This window comes from Sinohyriopsis cumingii, chromosome 10, assembly GCF_028554795.1.
Source record: "Sinohyriopsis cumingii isolate HCF-2022 chromosome 10, ASM2855479v2, whole genome shotgun sequence".
Classification (NCBI taxonomy): Eukaryota; Metazoa; Mollusca; class Bivalvia; order Unionida; family Unionidae; genus Sinohyriopsis; species Sinohyriopsis cumingii.
Window position 1 is genome coordinate 96690365 of NC_142970.1, and position 23243 is coordinate 96713607.

At 35.6% G+C, this 23243-nt stretch overlaps 1 protein-coding gene across 1 annotated transcript; it reads right to left on the reverse strand.

The window, feature by feature from the left end:
• Window positions 1-1238: 1238 nt before the first annotated feature.
• Window positions 1239-22494, reverse strand: LOC149790622 (uncharacterized). Its single transcript, XM_089971429.1, has 7 exons — window positions 22466-22494; window positions 15454-15513; window positions 14063-14142; window positions 12679-12750; window positions 10368-10485; window positions 8030-8251; window positions 1239-1552 (listed from the first exon to the last, which is right to left on the reverse strand). The coding sequence occupies exons 1-7, from the start codon at window positions 22485-22487 to the stop codon at window positions 1323-1325; spliced, it is 804 nt and encodes a 267-aa protein (XP_089827555.1). The 5' UTR covers window positions 22488-22494; the 3' UTR covers window positions 1239-1322.
• Between the last annotated feature and the right edge of the window lie 749 nt (window positions 22495-23243).

The following is a 23243-nucleotide window of genomic DNA, read 5'->3' on the forward strand; positions in this document are numbered from 1 at the left end:
CGCTTCAACGTTGTGTCCGTGAAGAATAGTGTGGATGTCTATCAAAGGTAATGTTATTATTATCATTATCATTATTATTATTATTATTATCATTATTATTATTATCATTATTATTATTATTATTATTAGTATTGAGCTTTGCAATCAATCATTTGTTGTTTTCTCTTTGAATTCACTTGAAACACAGTCTGAGACTGTTTACCAAGCTTTATTGAATTGAATCAATATTTGTACATAAGCAGAAGCGTTCAATACATGAAACAATATGGTGTTTGAAGCAAATTGTTTGAAGCAAATTGATTAGAGCTAACTCTTTCTTCCAATAATCATGAATAATTTTAGAGATATTTGATTCCAAGGTTTCAGCACATGTTTAGTCTTTATCGTCACCTGATGGAAATCTAAGATTATAACTTAATTACCTGGCGCAATTATAAACTAGCGGAGGATTATTTAATCCCTTCATACCTTACAATTTTCAATATTGCTAGGCGTACACAGGATAGTCATGCTGACGTTTTTGATCTGTTGGAGCATCCTTGTCACAACCATGCACATTACCATGTTCATTAAGAAGCTCCTTCTACTAAAATATTATGCCTTTAACATCGTATTCGCCGTTGACGATTGTATTTTTCCAAGCTGAAAAGTTTGCGCTGACGGAATATGGTTTGGTTTGAAAATAGTAAAGTATGAATAAATAATAATGAGCGAGATTGAAATTGTGCCATGTAAAATCATTTATTGACAGGAGGTGATTCCGATTCGTAATGGATGGGCAAACGGACTACAGCTTAATAATAATTCAGTTGTTTTAAATTCCTCTTGAAACCAAATAACATGTTCTCTTCAACAACATTCATACACTGTATTTTCCTGTTCATAGTACCTGTTAGTACTTTCTAACGGTTTTGCTAGAAAGATTAAAAAATGGCTGATAGTAGTATTGTATAATACTATTAGTAACATTTTCTAAAATCATATGTTCTTTACATCTGTGTACTCTCCAGTTCGATCAATCGTTTTAAAAATAAATACGACACTATTCAATTCACTTTTTTAATTTTTAATTTTTCATAATAAGTTCTTCTTGGACAGTTAGACGCATATGAAAGTAAATAAAGGCATACGAAGCAGCACGGGAAAGAATAGGAGTAGGGACAATGACAGTTAATAGAGACGACAAGGTGAAAAGTTTATTGTCTTACATAGAATCTACAGAATACTGTGGTGAAAAATCAATTGGCAGTCTTCAAAGTCCTGCCCTCCAAGTTTTGTCATGAACTGTTTTCGAAACATCCTTTACATTCTTTTGTATAGCTCTAGTATCCGAAGACTTCTACCTCACAAAAATGGAAATATTCCCCAATCGCGAGGACAGCCTGTATCCGGACCCATCTACCGATCGTTTTACCGGGACATTTTATTGTGATTATGTTACCATCGCTGGAGTGACCAATGTAGTTGCCACATTCATGATATGCCGGCGATGCACGTGGTAGCAGCGTTGCATTTTGGGAACTCACAAGAATTTTCAAATGCATAAATCGCCCTGGAAAACGAAATAATTGCAAAAAAATGTTATTGCCTTACTCACATTGAATGTCTGAATGCATTGATACCACGTCTTTCATTCATTTACATGTGCTGCCGAAATGACACTGTTTATCGTTGCGAAATAACAATTAAAAATTAAATAAAACTTCTAAATCGATACGCTAGTTCATTCAGATATACAAATTGGTACAAGATGAATGAGTAAATTGTGTGTGTGTGTGTGTGTGTGTGTGTGTGTGTGTGTGTGTGTGTCTGTGTGTGTGTACACGAGTATTTTTCTGTTCTCCTACATAAATATTACATATACTTCATATTCTTACACAGCAAGAAGGACAAACGTTATGAAAAGAGAGTACATTGTACGGTTATCTTTTCATTCTATCTCTGCATGTCTTCTCTTTGATGAGACTGCTAGTCTTGGGTAAAATGAAGTGATTTTTGTCCCAATCTTCATACATAAAACCCAGTCCTCTATTTATGCAGTTGAACTAATAGAACATCCTCTTTTGTCTGCACAGTTGATTCTCCATTTTGGATTATGACAGGATTAGAGATAAACATAGAGGTTTTTCTGTCTATACGTGTTGTAAGAATGTATGTATGTATGTATGTATGTATGTATGTATGTATGTATGTATGTATAACGATTTTTAGGCGGGAAAGCGTGTTTAAAATGTATAATATTCGCCCTCAGAATTTGATTTGATGATTTTTCTGAAGCATTGTAAAACTCAGATGTTAATATTTGATATATTGGTTCTAGTTTTCTTCCTTTTAAATACATCAAAACAACAAACGACAGTTAGGACATATTGTGTTTTATATACTATCGAAAGTGCTAAGCGATCGTCTGCTTGCTAAGGAGGAAGTCAGACAAAAGTTGCATGCACTTGGAAAGAGGATTTGCAGATAAATCCTTTCAATGATAACTATAAATAATGTCCACTCTCTTTTAAGGATATGACATTGGATGGGGAGAGCTAGGTAGGGTGTGTCCATATTCTATTATTCAAGTATTATCAAAGAAACATATTTTACTCGAAAAATAGCTTCTGTTTCATATACTATTTAATATTGGTCAGGCCTGCACATTTAGAATCTCTGAGTTGACATGGAAAACCTTGGTGTTTCGTGCAAAAGGAGAGGCTTTCTGATACGGTGCTGGCTAGACGAGGGTTCGTACCTGGCCATAGAACCTCTCGAAAAGAGGTTCACAAGAGGTCTAACTACGGTGGCTACAGATTTGACTATATCTATATCAGAACGAAGATTCAACTCTTTGATCTGACTGGGATACGAACGAACGAACTGATCCTCGGAAGACGTTCTGAGGGGAGACAAATGCAAAACAAACGCGCGTAGAATCGCGTACAAAGATCAATGAAGTACGGGAATTGAATGAGATGATATCTGTGCTTGTTGACAACGAATCGCAGTTGTTATTTTGGAGTATTTCATAGAGGTAAATCAATGTCATGGACGTGGAGATGATTCTGAAACGAAATGCTGCATTCTCCATGATTTGCGATTCAAGCCCAGGTATTTGTAATGTCCCCTCCTTAACGGAGCCGGGGACCGATCTCAGTGTATCCGTGTTGAAATCGGGTGCTCAAAAGTATTTGTTGCAACAATATGGTTCTTGAGAAGCTGGGAGTAAGGGTCTAGTGTGGTTGCATTTAACGAACTTGACCACTCTTTCATGAGAATATTGCTTTAATTCGAGGCGAAAGTCATTAGATCAGAGTCTCTAACACTCCTTCGTGAAGTGTTGAAGTTATAGGAAAAGGATGCCACAAGCATGAGATCATGTGTAAGCAGAGACGCTTCGTGGAAATTGATCATTTCATCCACAATTGTTTGTCATTATTTGCTCTGGGAGATTTAGATTTAGCCTTGGAATAGAGTTTAAGGAGGTGCATCTATCATCTTGTATCCTTTAACAGTGTCCTTCCTACGTTTCCGGTCCTTTTTTCAGGGAAATGCTGTTTTCTTGGTCACTGTGCCGGCATAATATTTGCCTCTTTGGTAACCTCGTGTCTGACTTTATCTATCTGGCTTTGACCTGCATGATTGGATGATAGAAGATGCTACCTGAATATGACCCTAGCTGCAGATTAACGTAAATAAATAAGGCACAAGAGAGAACTTTGGAGACAGAAGCCAGAAGATTTCGTCTGTGTATACCGGGAAGATAGAAGAGAATGTTTCCTAAACATTGTAGGATAGAGGAAAGAATATCATATCTGTGAGTATGCCTCTTGGAAGAGATGGAACACCAGCTGAGGATGGGACGACTGATCTCAAATCAGGTTGTCGTAGACGATTAACCAGGCCAGTAGTCCATACAAGATGGGAGGCAGTGATCTACTGACGTTCACTTGGAGTGTCATACACGGTCCTATATGGGTACGATGTGTCCATAAGTGAAACTTCTTTCGTATTAAGTATTTGAATGCAATGGAGGCAAGAAGAAAACGGATACATCCATTGTCTATTTATGTTATTTCCATGATTCCTATGCTGGATACTGTAGGAGTATGGCTGACCAAAACTTGTGCCATGACCAGTAAACTTCCTACCATGTCGATATTGATCTAGTAAGCTGTGCTGGTATGATCTTCTTGTGACATGTATGAAGCTGTATGCAAGATCCATAGTGGCAAAGTATGTTGGTCCTTTTCCTGAATGTCAATCTTTACGCATCTAGTGACACAGTTTGTGACTAAGGCAACGTCGGCGTCAATGCTTAAAGTTTCTGCATGTTTGCTCATGCGTTTCATGGCTCTCTCATTCGATCGTGTCAACTACTCGACAGTAACGCTCTTCTCTCTCACTTTTGATCAGCATGACCAAGTACGTGCAAAAGTAATAACTTATGATTGATGGGGTTGGCCCCAATCCCTATGTCCACGAGGCGACTATTTTCGTCTCCTACTCGGCAAGGAAATGGATTTTTAGCAATTTTGTTGTACAGCTACGTCTTTAGGCGCAGTGAACGTTTTGTTTTGTTTAAAATGTCTGGATTGTGTAGGAATTGAATATTCTCAGGTATTTGAACAGGTAACGTATCTGAAGTATAAAAAATGTTATGATTGTGCCACGCTATTCCGACATCTCGGATGGGATAAACGTCAATACGTCTTGGTGGTTGTTCGGGTCACCTTGCTCAACTCTCCACCTGTCAACGGCTTCCATATCTAGAGACAAGCAGACGTTCTGAAGAAGACAATACAGACTCTTAGTAGGAGAAAACCAGTAGTGGTTATTCATACACAAACTACGTGTATTTATCCCAGAATCGTAATTCCCAATGCCAAATGGTAACCTTCACCCGTCATTATTTATCCCTGAACAACATATTCCGGTACTCAAAATGAGCATGCAGTCCCCAGGATTGCTTTTCAACATCATTCTGAAGAGATATTGTACAGTCATCCTCGATTTCCAAGATGAGTCCCTTCATATTCCTATTCATAGCTCTTCAAGAATACTGAAGCTCTATTTCAGGAATATCATATGTATTTTAGACATTCTCATTCGTCCTAAATTTCATGAATGGATGCTCGAGATATGGGCTGAATAGTTGCACGCTCAGGAAACTATATCCACATTCGTAACATCGAACTAACCTAACGACATTCTAAAAGAGTACAAGGCTAGAATTGTTTAATATAGTCAGATCCGATATCCCTTGTTCGTTCTTTGTTTCGGCGGAGAGCTGTATCAATCAGAGTAAACCGGTGCTCCTTCCCTATGAAATGTTAATTGATCTTGACATGGAGTTATATATCTCTTTAAGTCGAATTTGTTTCCCTTAAGAACGTGCATTAAAGATTATCTGTGTGGCATGCTCCATCCGCTAAATAAGTCATGTTTTATCCCAGCAGTTTCTTAGCCTGTTGGGTCTTATCAATGCGGTTGCAGACCTTCTCGTTTTGGACAGCGTTTTCATGTGTCCCATGCAAAGGCCCCTTAGATTTTAGTGGCTGTTTATGTTTCGCTCCAGGATGAACATATGGACATCACGGTTTGCAAGGATAAGAAAAGAGAAAGCAAAAAAAGAACGCTAGCATAATTGACCGCGGAACCCACGTTTCAAGCTTCGAGAAGGAGATTAGTCCTTCCAGGCATTTCATTCACAACAACCTTTAAGATATTAAAAGCATAGTTACTGTCTTTCGTTGAGCCAGTGTCATTATCTGGTGTATCCTTATCATTAAAAAGGCGTTCGGATTCTTTCCGACGAATATAATATCGACAATTAACTTAGATAAAGGAACCGAATCCCAAGATCTCTGTTTACGTGTTTGGGATTTTATCATATGACGTCCTAGTCGACAAATCCACATACAAATCTGTCATATCCAAAGCACACTCAGCATATTTGCGAACATAAGTGATAAATACACACAGAATGGACCATCCATCACGGGGTCTTCAAATTTCGTTCAAAATGCATACGACTCTCTAAAAACCCATCTGATTTAGAGATTATTTAAAGGGGCTAGGGAATTCGAATTCAGACTAATCCTGATTCCCTCCCTTTAGTTGGAAAATATAATGGGTCAAAACCCCCTGAAACGATCTCCAGGACATGTCTGCCTTCTCCTCACATACTAAAGCAAAGTACATCACAACCTACTAGCCAACGAATATCAATTTCTTCAGATTGTGCGAACACAGAAGTATATAGCTCTAGAAATCGCCAGCATCACAAAACGTAAACTCTAAAAAGATTGTCCTAGTGGAACAGATGTTCCATCATAATCAATGGCTACCGGCCGATGGTTTCTTCATCATGGAAGACAGACACAGGCAAGAAGATCTCCGACTAATGACACATTTAAATGACATAATTCAGCAATATTTCATGTTGAGGATTGGGTTTGGAACCTGAAATTCATATAACTTAGGAACAATGTAAGTAACTTACTTCCGATAAGTAACTTACTTCCGCGAAGATTTTCCGGAAGGAATTGTTTTTGTCTTCACAAGAATTTGTTATGTGAAAATCCGAGTCCGAAACTCGCACGAGGCTAGATATCTGTTTGTCGTATTTTTGAAAACCAGAGCCGTGGCTATTTGTGGGATAGATTGTCGTAACTCTCTCCGTCTCTTACCGCGGAAGGTCGCGGGTTCGAACCGGCCAAGTCATAAAAAGACTTATAAAAGTGGTACTAACAGCTACAACGCTAGGCGCTCGGCATTAAGAAGTTAGTGTTATGATTGCTGGTACTGGTGTCAGGATAATGTGACTTGGTGGGACATCACGCTACATTCCTGCGGCATGATGCCCCAGTGCTAGACATCACTATAAACTGACACACTGCAGACATCGTAGCGATATGACTAAAAAGTGTTAAAGCTACGTTAAAAATCACACACACATATACGCACACGCACGTGCGCAGGCACGCACACACACACGTCGTCACTTAGCTGTTCTCCAATCGTATCATGATTGTCTAACGTATTTGTAGAGGAAACCAGTGTATGAAGTAAATATGTATTTTTTTAATAATAATTAGCGATCATGATATCAGCACCACTTTTTTTTTAGTCCTCCCTGCTATTACATTTATGGAAAGCATTCACATTCGTTCGAGCAGTAGCTTAAAACTGACGTGAATTGCGCGAATCTTTTTATCAATGGAGCTTTTCATTTGACAAGCAGGCATCAGATTTGCTTGTAAATAAACCGTCAATGAAGTGACTAGGTGTTTTCTAATTTCAAAGTGCGCAGTATTTCAGGTGGTAGGTATTCTTCTAACGTAGTAAGATGAGGTTTTATCGAACAATGAAGTCTTAAACATTCTCCTAACGTAGTAAGATGAGGTTTTATCGAACATTACATACTTTGCTTCAGAGGATATTTTCTTGTCATGAATAACTGGGCTATATTACTGATTCTTAAAAAGCTGATAACATAATTCATTACAATTATAACTTTTTAAAGAAGTGTATTATTTGGCTTTAATTAAAGGAGTAGTTGACACGTATCATCACACATGTAGTGTTGAACATGACTGCATCAGTGGCAAGATTGTTTATATTTTCATTCCTTCTCGCACGAGACTAAAGTCTTCCAGTTGAAAGCTGCATCTCTTTAGTGAGCTACTCCGTAAGTTTCAGTACAGATTTTATTCATGTGTCCTTTGATTATTTTATTTTCAAAATAGGTTGCACAAGAAATGAATAACCAATGCGGCACTTACACATTCTTCACATCATGACATGTTTTATAATTATATACCCTCCTACTTTCTCTTCCAATTATTTGTATTTATGTTTATATGATTCTGTTTTAGCAAGGAATAGATTTATAATTCTTGACTCATAATAAAACGATTGAGGATTTTGAAGAAAAATACAATTTTTTGGTGTCTTTGTTTTCTAAATGGAATTTGCAAACCCGTATTATAAAGTAGAATGCTCCTGTTCTGGAGTGACTAATACTTGTTTGTATTTTTACCGTCTGCACCCGCATCATTTCTGTTATAGATTTTGATTGCAGTGATGCTGTAGTTTTTGCCGAGATCCACTGCCCACCAGGAGAAAGGTTCTGAAGCGGTATGAATGCAAGATCCATGAAAGTAGTTGGGGTCCCGGTTTCCATCTACAGCCAGATTTGCTGACCCGTTAAAGGCAACGCTATTCTGGTAGGCTGGCCTATGTAATGCTAGATTTACGAAACCTGATGAAGGGAAAATTAAAATATTTTATATGAAGATTCACAAAACGTTTTTCTTTTGTTGGGCCTTATAGATAGGTTTTGACGAATTAATTTCTTCTTCGTTGTTCACTCTATCGATTTGTCAATCCCCGAACTTAGGTAGATGTAATACAAAGACGAATTTCTTTTAAATTATAAACTTAGTCACTAATATATCTAATCCGTATTGTGGACCAAAATTATAATATAAACCTTTTCTTCTTGGCTCATAGGGGATTTTCAGTATTGGAGCGTAGTCATTTATTTTAAATTTGTTTGCCGTAACGTACTTATCTTCTTAAGAATGTTGCAGAAGACTCTTACCATACCGTATTTTGAAAAGTCTTTTGCAAAAGGTATTACTTTACCTCCACATGATATCGCTTAGTTGAGCACATTTGATGGAAGAAAGCATTTCTCAGCCACATTTTCCATCAAAATTTAAACAAACGTTAGTACAATTTTAACTCATTTACGAATAGGGACCGACATTAGGATGAACCTCTCTACATACAAAATGGTGTTCGACTTACAGTAATGAAGATGCAATATAAAGGAATGACGGAACAGGATTAGAAATCTTAGTATGTCATCCACTCCAGAAACAGATGGTATGACAACTGGTAGAACCTTCTGGCTCTAACAACTCGATGAGCTTTATTAACCGTGTTTAAAGAGTCCAATGCATTGTACTTGCCCACGTTTAGTTCAACGGCATAATATATGTGATTGGCTGGGTGTTTTTTGCATTTATTGCTCGTCAATAAAATATTATCTTTATCTCTTTTAAAGCAAGATAGCACCATATTATGTATATTGTACGATATATAAGATAGTTATCTTGAGATACAAAAACATAAACAGATCTTACATCAAACATAAATAGCAGTGCAGCCCCGCACCCAACCGCATCAAATTAAATGGTCAGTACCTTACTCTTACAGCAGATGAATTGCTATATATTGTTAACTGTTGTATAGCCGCCTGCGATATAGCTGACAACCCGTAAAAGACATTGAGCTGACATTACAAAACGTGTTGATAAAAAAGAAGTGTTTGCACTGAGTCTGAAGCGTACAATTTACAATCTACACTATAGATATGATAGTCAAGGAAACTTTAAGTGGGATGCTAACACCCAGGGAAAGATATTCATTAGAGTGAGCATGTAACCAAGCATAAGAAACACTGATTTAACGAAACAAATATTTAGTCGACTTCAGAAATTACGTAAAACTCAAACAGAAATCAACTGATCATCTTGAAATCCAGTAATGATTCTTCGTCTTCAAAAATGGAATAAATGTAACTAGGACATTTACATACGATCGTAAATAACGTAACAAAATGACATTTCGTTTTCTGATTTCTGATTTCAAACCAACTGTTTTCGAAAATCTCGATTTGGCCCTAGTATATTTTACTATATCCCATTCGGCCGCCATGTTGCCATGTATTGCACCTGACAAACGTGCTTAAATGTTCATTATTATAACCATATTTCTAATATTCTAAATTGATGTGTGACAAACAACAAATATGAAAAAAAACCTAATAATTTAGGAAATACTAATTTTTTTAAGAATAATTTTGTCATGCCAAATGAAAACATTCGTTTAAAATCATTAAATCGCTAACACGCTTATTTGGGAATTTTATTAATTTACTTAGTGGAGAAAGTAAAAGTATTGCATTCCGTAATATATACCGCAGTAAACAGGTATACCATAATCATGTGTGTGTATATATATATATATATATATATATATATATATATATATATATATATATATATATATATAGGATATGAAGACAGCAAACATCAATGTCAACGACTGGGAGAGCTGTGCAAACAACCGTTCCAGCTGGCGTCTAGCTGTCAGGCAGGGAGTTCAAAACGCAGAGGAAAAGAGAAGAATAAAGCAAGCTGAAAAGAGAGCTAAAAAGAAGGATAAGCAAAAGCGTACTTTGGAGCTATGCCATCGTCTCTCGTAGACGGACGGATGCCAAGATATATATATATATATATATATATATATATATATATATATATATATATATATATATATATATATACAGTGACAGACAGAGAGTGTACCTGAACAGTTATTATTGCACAGGTTAGTATTGCAACAATACAGACACCGGCCATTATCAGGTGTTACTAAATCCCTCTTTTTTCCTATGATAGAGTTGAGCGACATTTCGGAGCAAGTCTGTGAAGTAGCTTGAGAAATATAAGATAAAAATCAACATCGCTTTTTTAAATTTATTTCTTTGATCTTAAGCATGCCAAGTTTGTCGAAAATCAATAGTGTGTTTTGTCACATGGGGTCTACTGCGAACTATAGTTACATTATATGTTGTATATAAGGAGAAACCTAAGCATTCAGTTTTATTCCGATTTCTGGAGTCATTCACAATTTTAGTGTTCGTGTTGTAAGTCTGCAGACGTATTTTATGTTGTACTTAAATATTTATCGCGAGAAAAAGCGTTTATTTGGACTGTTCAGTGGTGATAGAAAGTGCTCATTATTTGAACTCTAAAATTATTCTGGAACTGTTATAAATTGTTCGAACGAATTCAGGACAACGCCATCTTGACGTTGTCGCGGTTCTTAGTGGACCAGTTCATTTACGTTATTGAAAATTATAAGGGACTTTTCATTCATTTAGGACTTTCATAGACCCTTATGAGGACTAATTAGGACTCATTTCATTATAATGTAAGTTCCTCTCACATGTTTAATTTATTACATTAATAATTAATTTGTTTGTTAAGTTTTACGAAGCTTGTTGGTTTTCTGTTAAGTTTGTAACGAGATATAAAATGAAAACATATTAGGATTGCTACTTGTCAAAAGTATGGAAACATCAGGTAATGCATGGTCATTTTCGGGAGTATGCATTATAACACATTGTTCTAAATTTCTTATAAAGAAAACTGATGTGTATGCGTTGTCACTAGGAAGAATTTGACATTTGTCACAATTAGCTGTTACCTGCATTTGCCCGGTCGTTAACTAATCCTGATACCCATGTACACAATTTTAAATCACTGACGTTGCATTCTTTCATCATTAAAGGGCACAGCTAACTGTATAAGTCGACACATAATCCAGACGTTTTAATGTCATAGATAGTTCCTTGCCATTAAAGACGTAGACTAATAGTAAATGTTCGCTATGTAGTTGTGTTACAAAAGTAAGAAGCGCGGTTTTTAGCTTTCAAACAAGAAGGCATATATCCATTCTAGGGACGCTCATATCACTTAAAATAATGAAGACGGAGATGAGTTTAATACTAGTGGAAAAACTATTTGCATTACATCGATAACATAAGAATTCCGCATTGTATTGATATATATGTTGTCTTTGAGATTGTGAAGGTAAAGGAAAAACGAAACTACTGAGAAGACGTTCGACCTTGAGTACGCGACCATTTAAACTGGCCAATGGAAGAATCAACATCGAATGCACAATCGCTGAAGTACACAAGTTATACAAATATTCACATGTCCTAAGATAGGATCATATGAGCGGATGATGTATTAGCTTTTACCGCAAACCGCTCTTTTTAAACAGTCAAAATTAACCCTAAATTTCATGACATAACAGCATTTTATACGATTCTAGACAGTATTTGTATGGAAGTGGCGTATAAGTTCAAATTAGTTGATTGACTGATTGTTAATTTTACGGCGGTCCAGCACTGTAAGGATATATAGCGCCACAAATAATTATATGACGAAATAAGGCGCACCGGTTAGAAACCACAAAGTTTTTCACACGAATGCACAAACCACTACAGCACAACAATGCCAAAGCTCCGCTAGCGTGGGTACGTGGGAAAGCCTGCCAGTAGCTTCTCGTGGGTCGGTGGTTCTTCTCTGGGTTTTCCAGGGTTCTTCCTTCACAAGTTATACTGGCCGCCATGTATAGCCTATCTTGTGCTGAAAAATGGCGTTAAACCCTAGAACAACAAAAACAACCGATTAAAGCTCCGCAGAATATGCGGAAACAGTACACAATGCATTAGTTAACTAAGCTCAACCTGCTGATTTAGTCAGCAAATCGTGACACAGTCATACAATACAATTACTAAAACATGAAGGTTAACATAGTTGTGGAGTTTCTTGATTACTTTGTCTTATTTTCATCAATTCAATGGTATCGGAATCTTCCGAATTGGTGCGATCTGACATGTCAAGACAATTTGTAACATCATAAGCGTAAGTGATAAAGTCGAACAGTAAAACAGGCAGTATCGGGTCGCAATTTAGCGATCAAGTGTCCTCAGACAGTACCAAGATTTTGTTGTCATTTTCCTTTTTTATCCTTCAGTGAAAAATGAACAAAGTATGAAAACCATATATGGTAGCTAAAACATACAATTTAATGAATACTTGCCATGATATCCTCACATCCCGACCAGAAGTTGACGGATCCGTGGATACCGAATGTCTCCTGTACACTGCATACCTTGGAAATCAATAAAAGCTTACCATTAAAAATCATCATCAGTACAATTTGCTATATATACTGAACATCAGAAGAAACGAATTAAACTTTATCTCACTTTTATAATTTAGGATTACTTTCCACTCTTGCATCTTTACATATTAACCATTATATGCCATGATTTGTATTAAATAAATCCAGAGCGACTGTGTACTTAGTCGAGAGTCGCCATGCAAATGTCTCTCGTTGTCAAGAATGAATATATCCACGACTATGTCCTATTTTCTGTATGTATATTTGTGTATTTATTACATATTTGGTATGCTTTACATATAGCGTGTGTGGTTTAATATTTTTGAAATGGCATATTAACATATCGCTTTATGTGATTCTGATCATTTTAAATAACCCACGAAATTATTGTGCAGTATTATCTTTACTGATTGGCTAAGACCATGGACATTTTCCATACTATGTCTTCTGGAACTTATTTAGTTTTACTATTGCTATCAACATTTTGGCGGCCATTTTTTAATCGAGTTCTCAAGGGGTATTGGAAGAAACGGCTAAACCAAAGATCGGTTTGGGAAAAACGGTTAAAACAAGGTTCTCAAAAACCTGACATTATTCAGCTCGTTTCCTAAATTCAATATAAAATCTTTGAGATTTGAGATCTTTGAGATTGACGCTCGCTTATCCTTCAATTATATTGAACTTGTTTGAAGACTGTATATTTTGTTGCCTTTTAATAATATATGTATTGATATTGCAAATTCCATTGTCTCGGGGTCCTCGAGTGGCCGAGTGGTCTCCGTTACGGATTATTGCCATCTCACCTCTGTCTGCGTGGGTTCGAGTCTCGAATTCAGGCAATGTGGGTATGTGAGAAAGCTTGCCATTAGCTTCTCTTGGGTCTGTGGTTCTTTCCGGGGTTTTCCCGGGTTCTTCCTCCACCATTAATGCTGGCCGCCATGTATAGCCTATCGTGTGCTGTAAAATGGCGTTAAACCCTACATCAACAACAACAACAACACACACACACACACACACACACACACACACACACACACATACATACATACATACATACTCAAAGTGTTGGGGCACAGCAGGTGCTGATACTTGTTTTATATCCGATGTACCCTCTTCTTGTACGGGAAACTTGTTGTCACGTTTTGTCTCACACATTTTCAGGACAAAATACCATTGAAAATCATCGTAATTGTATAAGTGTACTCACATTACAGATGAATGGTTCTTGTGAAAAGTAAGATGAAATGAAGAAGGAATAACAGCATACCGTAGAACGTTTATTTATTTTTGTTTTGTTTACCTGATCGGTGGCACATGTCACAGTCTTCGAGCAATCCGCTGGATTCTCAAGAACATCACACGAATAGCACGTGGGACTGGCTGCAAATGCGGAGAAAGCAAGAAAGAATAAGTTAAACATTTCTCATTTTTCCATTCTTAAGTCTGAGCCATGATTTTCAGAGGTAAATTTGATAATTACCTCGTCAAATGACAAATGTTTTTTTTTTCCCCCTTTGGTTTTGAAAAAAATCTGATTAAATCATTCCACGTTAGAGAATTAATAGGAAAAGCTAAATGAAGAGAGAAAATGGTCATCGTGCAGTGCTCTGGAGAGGTAAATCTCCTGTTGAACGTGACTCTTTTAGAAGCAATATTAGTATGTGATTTTTATTAATTATAGCCCGATGTCTTCATAATGTAAAAGAACATGTCAGATGTTGTAATCAATTGGTAGTATTACTGAATTTTCGTTTTCAGTGTACTAATGAAGAGCTAATGCAGATATGGAGAAATGTTCTCTCTTTATAAAGATTCAGTAGGTGTAAATTCATAGTCCAGAATGCTCAATTAATTAAGAAATATGGATACTCAACCTTAATCAATATAGTTTAGATTTTATTTGGTACCGATATTCACGGCAGTCAACTGAATTTTAGTGCAATGTTCGGAGGTATTAACTCTGACGTAGCATTATAGCGGGGTAAAAACATATACTTTTGCAAACGTATCCATTATGTTTTATTATAGTGGGGTAAAAACATACACTTTTGCAAACGTATCCATCATGTTTTATTATAGCTGGGTAAAAACATATACTTTTGCAAACGTATCCATCATGTTTTATTATAGCGGGATAAAAACAAATACTTTTGCAAACGTATCCATCATGTTTTATTATAGAATTATCATGTTCCGTCTGCTAAAACTTTACAAAATTGTTTTCCATAGATGTTTTCTGCACTTCTTTTTCTTCATGGTTTACAAATGAAATACCTTTATAATTTTGTGTTATTATGCATTGAGAGTACAATTCATAATACATTAAACATAATGACATTTACTTTATTAAAACTTTGATGATATGCCTTTTGGAAAAGGCAATGTATTTTAGGTCAGGAATATATAGTTGCAAATGATGTCAGATGCAACCGTTATTACCTCCCTTGCCACCAAACGCTACTATTAATGCCAATACTACTAACCAACTACTTCTACAAGAACAACAACAACAAAAACACCAAAAAACAACTAATATTATGAATAATAATAATAATCTGTTCACAGTACATTTAGTATTATTTCCTCTAAATGTACTGTGATATAATCTATATATTCCAGGAGTCAACGACAGAACCTTGTCCAATTATTGTCAAGAAATCATGATAATGTTATCAGTTTATTGATACTTACCGCCAGGTAAAACTGGATGGTACCAACATGCGAAAATAGCTAATACTTGCAATAGTTTATCTGCAAATAAACAATTTTCATTGCATTGGTGTTATGTCCGATGACGTATAACTTCAATATCAGTACGAAAATCATTTTTGTATCTAGCTATCAGTCTATCTATATACCCATCTAACTCTTTTCCCGCTTTTCGTTGTCCAAAGAACACTATACACTAACACTTGTTTTTTTATAAAATTAAGTATTGAATTCACTCATCTCTTTGTGTAATCGCTTAAGCTCGAATTGTTCTCAAGCCCTATTCTAAATAAAACAATACAGGACATTGCTCTATGCCATGAAAGTTGAAGCTAGTACGTATTTTGCATGGGAAACAGCCAATATTTGAAACCATGCCGGTGAGATAAAAGAAATTGCCAAAATACACAGGATTTTTTAAATGTAATTATTGGAAACAAGTCTGGAGCATGGCTATGGTGTGATAAACTCCATAGTTTTCAGGAAGGTGATATACATATTGAGTGTGGTGTGATAAACTCCACAGTTTTCAGGGAGGTGATATACAGATTCAGTGTGGTGTGATAACTCCACAATTTTCGGGGAGGTGATATACAGATTCAGTGTGGTGTGATAAACTCCAGTTTTCAGAGAGGTGATATACAGATTCAGTGTGGTGTGAAAAACTCCACAGTTTTCAGGGAGGTGATATAAAGATTCAGTGTAGTGTGATACACTCAACAGTTTTCAGGGAGATGCTATACATACTGAGTGCGATGTGATAAACTCCACAGTTTTCAGGGAGGTGATATACAGATTCAGTGAGTTCAACATAAAACAAGCAGAGAGTCTGCATCAAAACTTGCTTTTCTTTATATGTTTGGATGGGATTAAAGTGCGACCAAAACCGAGTTGTTATGCAAAACAAAATTTACATGACAACAAATGTCGATTTGCTTGTGTCAAATTTTAAACAAAAATAAAAATAAATATATACTGCAGTGTTTCAGGATATATGTCGATTTACCGATTGATAACATAGACATAAGCAGTATCAATCGAACTAGAAAGAAGATCAAAACTGTTAGGTATATTGGGAGAATACATTTGATTTAGACACAGACACACACACATATTGTTTTGTGGTATTTTAAACACATTTTCCTTCGGCTAATCATTAGAGTCCTGCAACTTGGTATCATTCTTGGTGTGACTTTAGAAGTACTTTGTCTCAAAATAATGAACCTCTATCAGTCATTCACCGCCTCGTTCTGTCAGTATGTTTTCTTTTCAGTTTGGGTTGCTACACCAGCTTTGTTTCATAACTATATCAGAGTAAATCCACCAAAGATAGGTTTGGTTGGTTGCATGTTGATGTTTTTCAGACTAACTGGTAACCGTCATAACCTAATTGTGTTCTACCGACAAACATACTGTCTTCTTCGTATCTGAGAAACAGAATATTTTGATCGGAACATTTGATGACTGTTGTCTTCTTTCGAAGAATCTCGATCTGTTTACCAACAAATTAATTTTTCGTGATTTTGAAAAACCATTCTTGGGTTAATTTGTAGCTCTTTGTGTCAGACTCGAGTTGAGCTTTATCTAAATTTTAAGCAGCGTTGGTCTGTATGTTTAATTTATATTGTATGCTTGATTTTTGTCCGTCACTGAGGGTATATTTAAAACCTTACCTGAATATGGTCATTTTTTAAGAGGTTTATTTACATTTGAGTTCAGGACCTAACCTTGGATACAACCTCAGCATGTTCTAGCTCACGTGTTAACAAAAGCTTATGTGATTTTCCAATAGAAATGACCACGTTCAGGGTAACAAAGTATATAAATGACTAGATCAAGGGTCTCAAACCCAAACCACCCCGAGTGCCGCATGAGGGCATTTTCGATGGCCCAAAGGCGGGACCACCTTTGGTAACTCTCGTGACACCTTGTTACGCCAATCATGTTGCGGGCCAGATGATATAGTTTCGCAGGCCGCGTGTTTGAGACATCTAGACTAGATCAATAATTATTCATTCCTCTTTTAGTATCATTCGGTTGTGCTCAGTTATAATTTGAAAGGAATCGTTCATTTAAATTGTTCAAATTGCAAAGTGTACATTGACATTTTTCAATAAAACAATACGTTGTGATTATTTAGGATTTATTCACACACATTCTGGATTATATTATTGTGACAAAGTCAAGACTGTTGGTATATCAGCACCTTCAAGTCTATCCTTGCATCAACACGTTCAAAAATATTGGAATTTATTCGAAATATTCTATGTTTTTCAACTTGTGATAGTGCATTTAGGAACATTTGGTATTTATATCACAATATTGTAAGTTCCTGCTTTTTCACTGTGTAGTCGAGGGAAATAAAAACTGTTACATAATTTAAGACCACACAGTTGTAAGAGGAATTAGGGCTAATCCGGGAACTGAAGTTCCTTTCAACATTTCAAATATATTAAAAATAGCCTTAAGAATTGAAATTGACATTGTTTAGGAATTTTCATTGTCCCTAGTAAAGATTTTAATTTCACATAATTAAGAACTCTTTAGTGAAACCAATAAACATCCACACAGTCATCTAATGTCGCCAGACATTTTGATTTTTCTGAACAACAATCATCTTTAGCAAAGCAAGAAGTACAAAATAGTTCTTGTTTTCTTTAGTATTTGATGGGAGACGAAAATCTCGATGACAATGTTGATTAGTCAGTCTCTCTCTGGTATTCCTAGGAAATTAAATGAATCCCAGTAAAAAGATGGAATTGGAATTGGAATTAAGAAAGCTTTAGCATTAAAAAGAAATGATGGAATTGCAAATTCAGAATGAGAAAAAGGAGATGGCAATGCTAATGCAGAATTAGAGAGAAGAGAGCAATATAAATGCAGAGAGAGAGAGAGAGAGAGAGATTTTAGATAAATGGAATTAAAACTGGTAGGCGGAAAAAATAATCTCCCTAACACACGTGTTCCGGTTTCATGTTACGAGGAAATATTAGATTAGCTCCCTCTTTAAAGGAAAAGGACGTAGATAAAAACTTTCCACATTTTGAGAAAATTGCTGAAACCTTGAAATGGACAAAAGAACATAGGACTGTTTTGTTATAAAATAATTATTCGTTATCATTAGTACCTAAAGCATATATAGAGAGGTTTATGGATTTTATAAAGGAAACTGAAGAAACATATTTCGAATTTGCATGGAAAAATAAGAATTATTTGATAGGTGTTGCTTGGCCAAGAACGTTGAAACTATAAAACGTTCTCCTTGCAGTGGTAATGATTATATCTTCACTCATAAAGTTTCATATGCCAACAAGCCTTCCTCTCAGCAGTTATTTAATAAAGATAATATTAGTATCATATGAGTACTAAATCTCAATGTATCGTATCGTTTAGGAGTCTAATTTCTGATACGGCTAAACATAAATCCATTTTTATTTCTACGAGCTCTTATTTAAAAATAAAATAATGAGCGTTGTTTCTGATTGGTATACGTTTCAAATAAGCAACATAAAAAGAGAGCTATTCCAAAACGTACAAGTTATGGTTTTGTATTCAAAGCAATACATTGATCACGTCACAAAAATCCCAATTTGATTCTACCTTGGAGAATTACGAACCATTAATGTCTAAAGTTTCTTTCTGACTTATTGGTGGTTTCTATCCTTATCAAATTATTAAGGAACACATGAGCTTCTTAGAGTCTTTTGTTAACAGCAACTTTGCTTTTGTTCGTGAAGTCTTATTCTAGTAAAAGTGTTATGATTCAGGGAATTGAGTAAGGTTTTGTTAATGTTCGTCTGCATTGTGTCAAGTTGGCATCAGACTCTAGACCCGTGACGGCAGGAATAGTAGTTGTTTTACCCATGGAGGGTTTCTTTTATTGCTAGGCAATACTCTAGCGGGATATAATGTAGTGGTTAATCCACTTATACCTGACAAACCTTGTTTGAATATAAAGGTTAATTCTGTTGAAATTTAAATCCCAGGTTTATATCCTGCTTGTGCAGTTACCAGAGCTATGACAGAAAGAATTCTTAAGAATGATTTTGATGAGCAAATTATTCTTTTCACTGGCACATGTATAGTTCTGCCCGTTGATGAGGTTACTTTTCTTCGTAATATGGATCCTCATTTTTCTACTCGTTCTTTCTGTCCTAATCCGAGTAAAAGTACAATAACTTATTGTCGAACAGGAACAAGATCTCCTGTTTGTTTCAGATGGCTATTAGCGAAACTGAAGCCATACAATTACCAGTTTGTTAATTTGCGAAAATGAGGTCCTTATGAGCCAATGTAGACCACCTGCGGTACAGGCTTGTTACTTGTCGTCAGTGAGCTATACATTTGTTTTTCCCAAGTCATATCGACATGTTATTCTTAGCCTAGATGGATCTTGAATGTTTTTATTGGTTGAAAACTAAACTAATGTTTCGACATACTGTAGATCTTGTAGCGCTCGTCAAATGGTAGGAAACCTCAATCCGAAGATACCCAAGGCGATTCTCCAACCTATTACTACATTTGTGGAACCATTTAGCAGAATAATGGTAGACTTTGTCGTTCTAGTATCTAAGACCAATACAAGCAAAAATACTTGTCGATCATAAAATATCTAGAGGCAATTCCTTTGAAAGATATTAAAACTAAAGAGCTTGATATCTGTTTTACACTTACTGGTCTACCCATATCGGTCTAGTATGATCAAGAGCCAAATTGTGTGGAATTTTCGAACAATTTATATATGAAGTATGGATTCAACGGTTTAAATCTTCTGCCTATCACCCTGAAAGCAAAAGGTTTGGGAAAGATGTATTCAAAATTTGAAGAATCTTATTGCTTTGATACCAGAAGAGATTAGAATGAGAATACTATTTTTTGGTAACATTCAAAGACTGAATTGGCGTACATTCAAGCACCAAAAATATGTGTTTAACCATTTGTAACATTCAGGACGTACCCGTTTAATCTGTATCATCATTACAACATCCTGTGGCGAGAAGCGCTGGAACTCAATGTGTATGGTGGAATGTCACTTTCAAAATCAAAGTAAGGAATCTTCAATTAATGATCATAGTTTCTGATTTGACAACTGATCCCTTTTCTGTCATTATATCGTGCAATATTTTTATACTTTATCAGAGCTTTTGTGGTCTGATATTTTGCCTGGTGAACTGAAACAATGAAACATTTCTGGAAAACCTATTGCTACCCATGATGTTTGCTTACCCGTGATGAAATTAGTCTGAAAAAATAGTGAGTGCAAACGAAATGGTGTTTTACCATTCCATGAAATAGGAAAAACAAGTCAACATGTTTGCTTTGTATCGTTCTGTCACTCTAATTGCTTAATGTATTAGTCTTTAACTATATATATATATATATATATATATATATATATATATATATATATATATATATATATATATATATATATATATACTCATGAATCATGTTTGAGTTCACAGTTTGATATATTATACATTTGTACTGGACATGTGACTAGTATTAGCCAAACAGCTTTCGTTTCCCTCTGGAAATCAATTTTGGGGGAGTATTAAACATATATTTAGCTGCATAAAAGTAAACATCTATCATGAGTATTTCTCACGTTAATACAGGACATTTGTTATTTTTACCATTTAGACAAATCTGTATGTAAGCTGCTTAATACAGATAGAAACTCATGTACTCGAAATTTCTCACAATAAATTGCGTCAAAGATAATTTCGTACTTTCGCTACACTCCTATCCAAATGTAGTAAAACGTCAATGACATTTTGAAAGACATCAACTCTGTTCGTTATGTTTATAAGTTTAGGCTTGCGACAGTTTCCTTGTATTCATATTTTTTTACCATGCTGTGTTTGTCTATTCATCAGTCTGATAACCAGGTCACGTTTAATTTGCACGGAAACAACCCGATTTTCCGAATTTTGACTTCTTCGATAAGGTCTAACATTGTTGTCCAAGTCATAGAAACCGACGTTGCGTTCATTGTGAAAGCTGTATCCGTTTATGTTACTCGTAAATGAATCTCTAAGCATCTTTGTGAGTATTTAAGTATTTAATCATATTTAAGAAGCATTTAATGATTTACAAACACTATCTGGAATAGTCTTTTCAGTGTGCAAAATCTATTAAGTTTTTTCCTCATATATATATATATATATATATATATATATATATATATATATATATATATATATATATATATATATATATAATTTTGCCATAACCTGAAACAGAACGCCGAACAAAGTTTGCCGAACAGTCAGAATGAATAACCTGTCTCTCAGTATTGATCCTTACGAAGGGTAATTTCTGTTTGCAGATCTCTCTGTCCTATGCGACAGCTTTTCATACTATTTCTGTTTGCAGATCTATCTGTCCTATGCGACAGCTTTTCATACTATTTCTGTTTGCAGATCTATCTGTCCTATGCGACAGCTTTTCATACTCTCATTTAGAACCTTGTGTTCTGACAGTTTTAAGTAAATCTTTATACAAGTCATAGAAGAGTCCATCTGCTAAACAGGGCCTCGCCGGCTGACTTGATCTGCTTCTTTCGTATTAAAGGTGGTTCATTTGCTCATTTGTTTATCTGTGTATTTACTATTATTACGGTGTGTAGTGTGCACACAAGCACCTTGCCAGTCACGATAATTGGTGTGCTAGGGTAAGGGGTTAATGAGAGTTATAACATTGGAAGAAAATTAAATAGACCGTTCATGATGGTAGATGCCTTTCCGGTTTCAAAAAGGATTTCGACTTATGGTACTCTCTATGTTTGAATATCAGTGGCTTGTTTCCCCATATTGAACTTTTCCAGCTCCTATTATTCAAAACTTCTATCATGCAGTTAGTACATTTTGTACAATCTGTATTTAGTACTTACTTGTCAAAGACACATATTAACCCTTGTCATAGAAAACAAATTTTTAAAGTTTTTGAAAATGTAAGTGTAAATGATTTTCTTTAAAACAAAAATACTTACATACGACGACGGTATGTTCCATCTTAGAAATTGACCGGTAACTGTGCTTATCTATTATCTGTTCGGCATATATATCCCAGTGTATGTCAAACCTGTTTGGGCAAATTTGGCACGCAGTTGTTACATATTTAGATTGTAAACAATGATGAGTGAAAGAGAGAGAATTTAATTGGAAGTTTTTGAGACACTTCAGTAGTGTTTCCTTCACATTTCTCCTTCATATAAATAAGAGAAAAGGCATTTACAAAAGTTTATAAAATAGTAAGTATAACTAATCATAAATAAACTGATCGTTTGCAGAAGAAACAAGTGGCCGAGTGGTCTAAAGCGCTCTCCGTTACGGATCACTACCATCTCACCTCTGTTTGCGCCGGTTCGAGTCTCGGATTCAGCCAACGTGGGTATGTGAGAAAGCTTGCCAGTAGCTTCTCGTGGGTCGGTGGTTCTTTCCGTGGTTTTTCCCGGGTTCTTCCTCCACCATTAATTCTGGCCGCCATGTATAGCCTATCGTGTGCTGAAAAATGGCGTTAAACCCCGCAACAACAGCAGAAGACACACACACACAGATATATCTATCTATCTATCTATCTATCTATCTATCTATATATATATATATATATATATATATATATATATATATATATATATATATATATATATATATATATATATGGTATGTATGGTATAACGGTACCAATTGCGCAAGTCCAGGTGGGCGGAGCTTAAGGTGTATGGAACATTGTATTCAGAATTAAAGAACAACACTACCTGTGATTGG